The sequence below is a fragment of the Ananas comosus genome, linkage group 20 (assembly GCF_001540865.1).
Source record: "Ananas comosus cultivar F153 linkage group 20, ASM154086v1, whole genome shotgun sequence".
Taxonomy (NCBI): domain Eukaryota; kingdom Viridiplantae; phylum Streptophyta; class Magnoliopsida; order Poales; family Bromeliaceae; genus Ananas; species Ananas comosus.
The window spans coordinates 10,150,371-10,159,778 of NC_033640.1; the positions used below are offsets into that span (position 1 = coordinate 10,150,371).

The window sequence follows — 9,408 nt, forward strand, 5'->3', positions numbered from 1 at the left end:
ATCCCTGTTGCTCCAAGTGAAATTACGATAAAAAAATGGAATATGCAGATAGGTAGATAGCTATATTGGTAAATCCGATTGTTGCGAGTAACGTATCAAAGCCACCTCTTCCGCTTGATCACTATTATTAGTATTATTTGTAGTTGTAATAGTATTGGTATTGGTCCTTGTATCTCGTATTAACAATCGAAAGATGGTCGAAAGAAAAAATCTCTATTTGATGGGGTAGAATAAATATCTGACGAGGTAGAATCATCTGTGATTTTTATTCTAAGAAATTCTCTGATAAGGTAATTGACCAGTTCAGGCCCCTCGAAGTCCGTTTCCAGAGTTTTGAAGCTTTATCTAAAAAGCACTTTTTTCCGGATGTTCTCTTATTCTCTTGTTCCGAGAATTTCCAGAGTAAATTTTCTATAATTCAGTGTGCAGGACATTTTTACGCACTGGCTGATCTAACCGTCCATTCTAAATAAACAAACAATCTTACCATCAGCAGTGAATGATTTTACAGTTTTTCACTCTAACAGTTCAGATGCACGCTACTTTCGTCGAACGAACGGTAATATAAATTATTGTACAGAAAAAATTCAACGTACTGAATTACACAGAGAAGTACCGTTGGAAGCTCATTAGCATTTTACTAGTTATGAGTTCGCTCGCACAATTTCGATTTGATCTCCGAAAAACTTAAATCTTTATTTTTTATTTTTGGAAAGTAAGCAAAACATTCATGGTACTATTTGAAATTATTTTCTAGTTTTAATGAAAATTTATTACAAATTAAATTGTGTGCATTAAATTTAGTTGTTTTTACAATTTAAAACTAAATCACACTAAAATGTGCGCTTAATTTTTTTCTTTTTTTTAAAAAAGGAAATGAAGTAATAAGCGAAGCACGATTAACGAGCGACAACACGTCTCTCTCTCTCTCTCCCTCTCTCTCTCTCTCTCCTCGGGAGCGATTTTTGAAGCTTCTCTCTCTCTCTCTCTCTCTCCTCCGCTGCGCCCCCTTTCCCGGTGAAACCCTCGTCTTCGTCTCCTCCCTTCTTCTCTCTCCCTCTCCTCTTTGTCGCTTCTAGGGTTTCGTTCGATCCCTTTGCCCCGCGGAGGCAGCTGATTCGCCACCCTTCTTTCCCATTTCTAGGGTTTCGGGTTTCGTCATTCGGGAGCTTTGATTTCTCTCTGGTGAGGGATTCGAGGAGAAGGACGATGTCGTCTCGGCCCCGTGTGACGATCACGTTGGGCCGGAGTGGTCAGGTTCGTTTTTTTTTTTTTTAACCCCCGAATTTGAGCTCCAATTGTAATACTAATGAGGCTGCTAAATGTGAAACTTCGAGATTCTTCAGTAGTTTGTTTTGGTTCTGAGATCGTTTGTTTGCTCTAACTTTTAAGGCATGGTTAAATATTTCTAATATGAGGTTTAATTTGTCATGTAACATAGAAGATTTTTTTATTAAATCTGGAGATAATGAGAAGAGCATTGTATGGCATGGCAAGCAAATCCGTGGAGTTGCTAATCTTCTATAATTTCTCTCTGGGTCTGCATGAAAACATGCGCGAATTACTTGCTCTAGGTTAGAGGCATCATGGCTTCTGAAATGCCATGAAAGGGCCTTCATTTATGTAGAATTGTGCTGTTGCTCCGCCTTAGGCGCTTTCTTATTTGCCGACTGCAGGTTGTCAAGAAGGGGCCTTTATCTGATCTTAGTCATTCTGATGATATGCCATCGGCAGGAGATAAACGGTCGATCAGAGAGAGATTGGGAAGCAACATGGATGAATCTGATTCGTATGGAAGTTTGTACAAGAACAAACGGTACTCTCTTCTGTCGCCTACTTTGGTTTCCCAGAATTATAATTCTGGACTCATCTTCACTAGCCTTATTTTAAATTCAACACTGATGTATGGACTTAGAACCGTCATACTTAACAATCTTCCCCCAGGAGTACTGGAAATTCAGATGATTTATTTGATAATTGCAGGTTTAGTTGAATTTCTACTTTCAAATGCTCACCTGCTAAAGGAAGTTTCGACAATATATATGTTTACTTTATAGTTAAAGGCAGAAGAACATAAGGATCTGCGTACACCTGAGATAAGAATTTCTAAAACAAATAACTGATTCAAAATTGAGGACCTGTCTAACATGAAATGGATCAAAATTCTCCCTTTTCATTATTGCCATACCCTACCTCTGCTCATGCTTCTATTTATCGAAAAAGTTATTCTAATGTATTTTTTTATTGGTTTGGAAAAGATTATTGTTCATTCTCTGGAGTCGGCAGAGAAGTACTTTCATTACTTTCATTCACTCTATTCGCTTATGGATGCTGACTTATTTGTATTGCACTTTTTCAATGCTGGTTTCTTTACTTTAACCCTTTAATTAATGGAAAATAAATACGTGCTTTGACTAGAGATTTTTTGTGTGTGTGTAGTTAATCACACTTACTCGTACTCAAAATGTACTGTTGTTCTGTATATTATATTATCATGGGTATTCTATTTTTGATGCTGCCTGACTTGTATCATATGGAGTTTATTCATAATGTATTGTTGCTCCTTGAGTCTTGGTTATTAGACATTCTCACGTGTCTTTTTTTTTTTCCCCAATTTTTGTCCTACATATATCTTTTCAAATTCTGTAGTTAGTAGTAGTTTCACTAACTGCAAAAGTGATTGTTCGTCGAGTTCGTGAATTCGTTACTCATATGAAAGTTCATAGCTTTTTTGCAGCCAACGACTTGAAAGCCATGCTTCAAGATTCAGTAACAGAGATTTGGATTATGACGATCAGTTATCCAGTATCCATTGCAAATATCTTGATTTTTTTTTTTTTGTTTCACTCTTTTCTTGTTACTCATGTCGGTTCCTTAAGTATGGGAAGATCGCCGCGTTGCGCGAGGTGATCTGAGACTGAAACTTATGGAGAAAAGCTTGTCTCAGAGAAGAAATGCTGGTGCTGGAAAAGCCAATTCTAATGGAGTTGACCTTCGTGAAAGGCTTTCTCGAAACACTCAAAGTTCATCAAGATATGATACACGACAAGGTGCGCCAAGATCAAGGGAGTCTGGCGTTGTTGTAAGGCGAATTCCTCCTGCAAGAAGTGCGGATGATTTGCTTCAGCTAGATTCAGTGAAGACCTCCTACACTTCTTGGAGAAGTGACGGTCTCAGGCGTAGTTCTCCTGATAGACATTTAAGTGCTTCCAGGGCTATTTCCCCTCCGAGGAGTTATGGGGAGATGAGGATGAGGCCCACCCTTAGATCTCTTGGCACTTCGAGGCCTTCTAGTATGTTGACAAAAGATGTACCTAGTGCTTCAAGATCAGCAGCTTATATGAGTAATCCTTCTGCTCCTCTTGATGCAAAAAGGCCAGTTGTGCCATCTCTTCCTGCTGGGAACATCGTTCAGAAAAGTTCTTTCACGGTATTACTCAAAAACCAAGTTTTCAATTTCGTGATGTTCGACTGAATCTTTTCATGGTCAGTTACTAGTGTTATTGTTAAAAGACCAACTACGGTGCTATAACCCTGTAATATTTCTTTCTCCCTTTGTAGTGATTTGGTGTAGCCTCCTATTGTTGAACAGAAGCATTTGCATATGATCATTACTTGTGGCGGACAACTTTCCAGTTGTATGCATAAATGCTTTCACTCTCAGCTTATTAACCGGTTGAATGCATTTATTTATTTTTCTTTTTATTTTTTTATTAGGTGTCAATACATAGACTTTCACTTGGATGTTGAAGTACACTGTTATTGTGCATGTATATTGACAGCTGGTCCAAGTCATAACTGTGTTTGGGTACACGTTGAGTCAAAATTTCTGTGATTAATACCTGTTAAAGTTGTTGATAGTAAGCCCAGATCTCCGTGATTGCTGACTGCTGGCTGTCTCCAGCAATGAACTAGTGCATCATACTCGTAGCTTTCTTTGTTAAGAATAAGATATTAGTTAATTTCTCCCTTTCATATAATTAGTCTTTTGTTTTCTCGCAGACGGAAGAACCACTTACTGTATCTGGCCTGCTGCACTCGATAGGACTAGGGAAATATGCTATTCTGTTTCAGGCAGAGGAGGTAGTGTTTTTCTTCAACCCTACAAGTATATGTTTAGGGTAAATGTATTTATAAAGGACACACATTGCTAGCATGGATTTACATAGCTAGTTTTCTATAGCTGTCGTGGACCTGTGTTGTTCCACGTTACTTCTGACTCATCGTCAAATCAAGTTTGATATGTAATACCAACTTCACCATACTTATGCACTAGCACCTGAAGGTGAGTATACCTCAACTAACTTTATGATGCATGCCTGTGAATCTTATCAAGATTCCCGCTCACAGGGCACACTGATCTCGAGGTGCATCCAATGTGTGGCAAAGGATTTCCTTAGGCTTAAGCATATTAAGACGTTGTTGATCAATTTGCTTAAGCTTGAGGCTTGCTTATTTGAAGCCACATATCCAATAAAAACTATGTTGTTGACCAATTTCTCGGGTCTGTAATATTTAAATTGTTCCTAAGAAATAACTATTATTTTTTAACTGTCATGAGTTGGTTATTTTCTCTGCAGGTGGACATGGCCGCATTGAGGCAGATGGGAGATGGCGACCTCAAAGAATTGGGAATACCGATGGTAATATCTCTTGCTCCCAAGGTTTTCATATTTGCGTTATCAATTTGACACATAAAATCGCATTACTTTATCACCTTGTCTCTAGATTAAAATATAATCACTATCAAACCACCAATGCGGCACGACATTTTGTGACACTTCTTACCTTAAATTCTAGAGGCATCTTTACATTGTCATGTCATAGATAATATCATCACCGCTGATGGTCGTTTTAAAGAATGTGATGCATTTCATATAGATTGGATCAAAATTCAACTCTAGTTCTGTAGTTTAAATATGCTGATACTTGTTGACGCCTTTTGCGCTATCATTTAAGTGGAAATGAACATCACTTTTTTGCACGCACGTTCCTAACACGTGACTACCACTTTTCAGGGCCCTCGGAAGAAAATTCTCCTCGCAATGCTATCCTATTCAAAACAGCGGCAGCGGTGAGAATATAGTGGAATTTTGGGTAGTCGTTATGTCGCATTTGAGATCATCACAACTTGATTGTTGCTTAAACTTGCGATTTTTAAGATTGTTAAATTCCGGGACCATGTATATCCTCCGATGTTTGCCTTTTCGAGCTCTATCGCCTTCCAACTTTTATTGGTGCTGCTTTTTTCTTAGTAAATGTCCTCCACTAACCTCTCATCCTGTCTCGTACTGTATAATCTCTGCCGCCGCCTGATGAATGGCGTCCTTTTTCTTTAGGAGAAATTTTTTAAAAAAATGGATTGTCGGATTACGAGTAAGAGGTGAGATGAAGGGCTGTCATGGATGCACCAGGAGCAAGCTGTATATTAATCCTGATTTGTGACCTAATATAATGTAGTTGTACACGAGTTATCACTCTCTTTTTCTTCTTTTCGCTTCTTTTGCGAAACTTTTATTGTTGTTATTGGTGGTTGCTGAAGTCTCACTGCAATTTTTTGAGAACTGTTGTGGGACAATCTCAAGTTGAATCAGTGGCGATTTGCTGTGAGATCTCTCATGCCATAATCATGATGCTTAATTTACTACTTACAGTTGCTGGTCTATTGGTCCGTAGGCGCATATGCATCTGACTGAAAGGGTATATATAGTGCTTTGTTCAAAACTCTCTAGTTTGAATTCCCCGAGCACTCGGAGCATGCTTGTTTCACTGAAACTGGACTTTGGGTTGAAGTAGACTTTAGGCTAAAGTAAAGTTCGGTGAAATTTTTTTTTTTTTTTTGTTTATTTTGTAGTTATGTAAGTGAAGTTCTACCGAAGCTGGACTTTGGGTTGAAGTAGACTTTAGGCTAAAGTAAAGTTCGGTGAAATTTTTTTTTTTTTTTTGTTTATTTTGTAGTTATGTAAGTGAAGTTCTACCGAAGCTGGACTTTGGGTTGAAGTAGATTTTAGGGCATATTTGTTTTAACCATTTGGGCTGGAACTGGGTCGTTTTTTTTTTTAAAAAAAAAAAATGAGAGTTTTTGTTTGTAAAAAAAAATGAAAGCTCTAGCAGCTTTTTCATTGATATTCTTGGCACCGGCGACGTTTGTATTGCAAGGAAATTAAAGGTTCCAAATTGGAGGTGTTCAAACATTCATTATAACATTTTGATGCAGCAAAAGCTCCTTTTTTTTCTTTTTTCTCTCTTTTTTTGCATGCTTGCAAAAAGCGCGGGGATTGATTACCTGGATGGATACCTTCATCATATTCCAAATAAGTAAACTTTTGCTCTCCATCTCCAGTGCCGTTATTATGATCGCCAGGCAGCAGAGAAAAACAAAGCAAAAAACAAAAGAAAGTTGTAAGAAGCAATTATTTCTGCTTGTGAAGCATAAAACTAAAACTTCAAAAGAATATCACATCCGGCCAATTACAATTTGGCGTTTCATTAAATTTACCCTCAACAGCAAAAATGATAAAAAAAAAAATAATAATAATAATAAATAATAAAGTATAAAAATCCTATTCTTACACAAATGTATAAAATTTCTTAATGTGTTGACAACAAGAAGATACAGCCACATTTCTTCTCATCTCAACTCAACCACATCCCTCCCCAAGAAGATACCACCCATAGACAAAATGAACACCACCACTTACAAACACTAGAAAGGAATAATTAATTATAACAACATGCAAAGATTCACTCAGGAGAAGATATATTAATGGAGCCACTTTTACTATCGACACATAAGATTCATTAAAACTGCTCAAATCCTATTAGCCATTGTTTGCGGCTAGGTTGAAATTATAATCCGATCTCACCATCGCTGCGCATCTCAGTTTGTTAGGGATGGTCGTTGAACGCGTCGCACCGCCGCCTGACCTCACCGTCACGCCCGGTCTTCACCCCGTACGCACTGAGCTTCTCCATCGCGAGCGCAAAGTCCTCGAAGAACGCGGTCTGGTTCGCCGCGTACCGCTCGACGAACGGCCTCGTTCGGGTGTCGACAAAGAGCGCCGCGTCCGACGCCAGAAGCCCCAGCCCCCGCGGCAGGTTCTGGAAGTACAGGTTGTCGAACTTCCCTGGCGTCATCACGTCGTTGAAGGTGGAGATGGTTGGATCCTTCAAGTAGCTTGCGCATGCTCTCTGCAGCCCCTGCGCAAAGCGCGGGTTCAGCGCCGGGTCGAAAGCATTCGGGCCGCGGTTTTCAAAGTTGTAGATCCGGCCAGCAAACTCCTTGCAGTGGGAGAAGCCGACGGTGTGGGCACCAGCGAGGGCAACCATTTCCTGGACCGTGAAGCCCTTCAGGTAGGGGGCGAAAGAGATATCAGATACGAATCAAATACGAATCAAATAGTGGCGCGAACATCTATGTTCTATCCCCGGTATGGTTATCACAAGCGAGAGAATACGAATACAAAATTAATTCAAGTTCATATCTTGCGTCTGTTTAAAAGTGTGTGTCAGATAGACGGTTTCTTCACGCCTTAAATAATAATAATAATAATAATAACAAAACCTATTCTGAAATAACGAAGTGGTCGATCGGTTTAACCCGATTAATCTGATTGGATCGGGCCAGTTCTACGACAGTTTTAAATAAATTATAACTAAATTAAATCTGGGTGAAAAGTTGAATAAGATAACCCTAAAACAACAAGTGTTTTGTCTCTCAACATACTTAAACTACCTATCAGTGTAGCCTAGTGGGGGCCTGATGAGATTTGATGAAGTCAGGGTCAGGACCTGCAGCTCAGCTCTGATACCACCTCTAAATTAAATAACTGTTCTGTCGCTCTAAATGCTTAATCAAATATATCAGTAGGAACCTGATATGATTCGAACTCGAAACTCAGAACGTGCAGGCCAAATCTGAAACCCCCTAAAACAACTATTTTTGTCTCTCTAAATACTTAAACTACCATCTCAGGGCCCTCATGAAGATTTAAAACTCGAGATATCCCTAAAATTACCATTTGCCTTTTCTCAAAAACTGAAACTACCAGATAAACAATCATATTTCTCCTCCTCTTTTTTATACCTCTAAAATCTTTAAAAAGCCCCAAAAATTAAATTTTTTTTAATATATTTATATTAATCACACGATCAAAAGTGCTATCTACATATAAAATTGAGTGACAACGACGTTCCAAAGTAAAAAATCGGAGGGGGAGGAGGTTTAGCGCTGACTCTGACATGACAAGCATCAGAGTCATATCACATCATTCAAGGGATGAGTCTATGAATCACGATTGTAAAAATATAATGGAAAAGGAGTATATACCTTGGAGGCGAAGAGGGCGATGAGTTGGGGGGCGGTCATGTTGGTGCGGGGGAGGTCGGGGGCGACGTGGGCGGAGGAGGGGGCGGGGGAGAAGAGGGCGTCGCGGCGGCCGAGGCGGAGGGGGTAGAAGGGCCCGCCGAGCATGGAGACGAGGTGGCGCGCGGCGAGGGCGAGCACGTCGGCGCACGACACGGCCCCGGGGCAGGCCTGCTCCAGCGCCGCCTTCGCGCGCGCCACCGCGTCGAAGGCGTCGCCCGGGAGCGACCGGTTGATCTCGGCGTCGCGCTCCGCGGCGGCGGAGGAGCCGGAGCCGGGGCCGGAGTCGGGGGAGATGAGGAGGGAGGCGTCGCAGCCGCCGGCGAAGCAGTCGTGGAAGAAGACGCGGAGGGCGCCCGCCGCCGTGCTGGGGTTCGCGATCTGCTTCGCCGTCACCGCCTCCGCCACGATGCGCTCCGCCCCCGGGCACGTCCGCCGGTAGTACGACGCCCTCAGCTTCACCCTCACCTTCATCCTCGGGGCCCCGGAGCCCGACCCTAGGGTTAGGGTTAGGGTTAGGGTCAGGATCATGAGGAGAGGGAGAGGGAGAGGGACAGAGAGAGGATGCGGCATGATGTAGTTAGTACACAGCTGCAGTAGTACTGGTAGTAGTAGTAAGCTAGTGACTTAATAAAATGTTACTTTTTTTTCTTTTCTCTTTTTGTCTCTTCTCTTTCTCTTTGAATTAAGTAGTTTTTATAGACTCGGATCTCAAAAGTGTCGAGTATATTTACCACACTCACCAACACATTCAAATCGGTGTAGGGTGATGCGGTGGACCGGGTGTGGCGAATATGCAGAACTAAGATCATTCTTTATAATTTATAAACGGGGGACGAAGGTGGGATTTGGGACAAAAATCATGTGGGCATCATCCTCAAACTAATAATTTGGAGACGGTGCAGATTGGCGCCACGTGGCCAATCCGACGAGTGTCCTTCTCTACTATTTTCTCTCTCTCTAACAATATAGTATTTTTTTATTTTCTTTCCATCGGTGGCCGTTGGATGGGCCACATGGCGCCCATCTAGATAGTCTCCAAA

The 9,408-nt window shown here is 41.0% G+C and overlaps 2 protein-coding genes across 5 annotated transcripts; one reads left to right on the forward strand and one right to left on the reverse strand.

The window, feature by feature from the left end:
* Positions 879 to 5,491, forward strand: LOC109725862 (protein bicaudal C homolog 1). 4 transcript variants are annotated; one of them, XM_020255258.1, is made up of 8 exons: positions 879 to 1,017; positions 1,145 to 1,257; positions 1,677 to 1,816; positions 2,738 to 2,805; positions 2,880 to 3,430; positions 4,003 to 4,083; positions 4,581 to 4,643; positions 5,019 to 5,491. In XM_020255258.1, the coding sequence occupies exons 2-8, from the start codon at positions 1,210 to 1,212 to the stop codon at positions 5,076 to 5,078; spliced, it is 1,011 nt and encodes a 336-aa protein (XP_020110847.1). In that variant the 5' UTR covers positions 879 to 1,017; positions 1,145 to 1,209; the 3' UTR covers positions 5,079 to 5,491. The 4 variants fall into 4 exon arrangements, 3 of the variants coding, with proteins under 3 accessions (XP_020110847.1, XP_020110846.1, XP_020110848.1); XM_020255257.1 differs by having other exon boundaries at positions 919 to 1,257; XM_020255259.1 differs by having other exon boundaries at positions 921 to 1,257; positions 2,889 to 3,430.
* Positions 6,530 to 9,057, reverse strand: LOC109726005 (peroxidase 31-like). The gene is made up of 2 exons (XM_020255432.1): positions 8,330 to 9,057; positions 6,530 to 7,347 (listed from the first exon to the last, which is right to left on the reverse strand). The coding sequence occupies exons 1-2, from the start codon at positions 8,936 to 8,938 to the stop codon at positions 6,889 to 6,891; spliced, it is 1,068 nt and encodes a 355-aa protein (XP_020111021.1). The 5' UTR covers positions 8,939 to 9,057; the 3' UTR covers positions 6,530 to 6,888.

What these genes read in the sequence shown, in the direction of transcription:
- LOC109725862 (XM_020255258.1), top strand. Translation starts at nt 1,210, where the DNA reads ATGTCGTCTCGGCCCCGTGTGACGATCACGTTGGGCCGGAGTGGTCAG. An exon ending in CGTTGGGCCGGAGTGGTCAG is followed by an intron (nt 1,258 to 1,676) that starts GTTCGTTTTTTT and finishes TGCCGACTGCAG; the next exon opens with GTTGTCAAGAAGGGGCCTTT. An exon ending in TTATGACGATCAGTTATCCA is followed by an intron (nt 2,806 to 2,879) that starts GTATCCATTGCA and finishes CGGTTCCTTAAG; the next exon opens with TATGGGAAGATCGCCGCGTT.
- LOC109726005 (XM_020255432.1), bottom strand. Translation starts at nt 8,938, where the DNA reads ATGCCGCATCCTCTCTCTGTCCCTCTCCCTCTCCCTCTCCTCATGATC. An exon ending in TCGCCCTCTTCGCCTCCAAG is followed by an intron (nt 7,348 to 8,329) that starts GTATATACTCCT and finishes CCCTACCTGAAG; the next exon opens with GGCTTCACGGTCCAGGAAAT.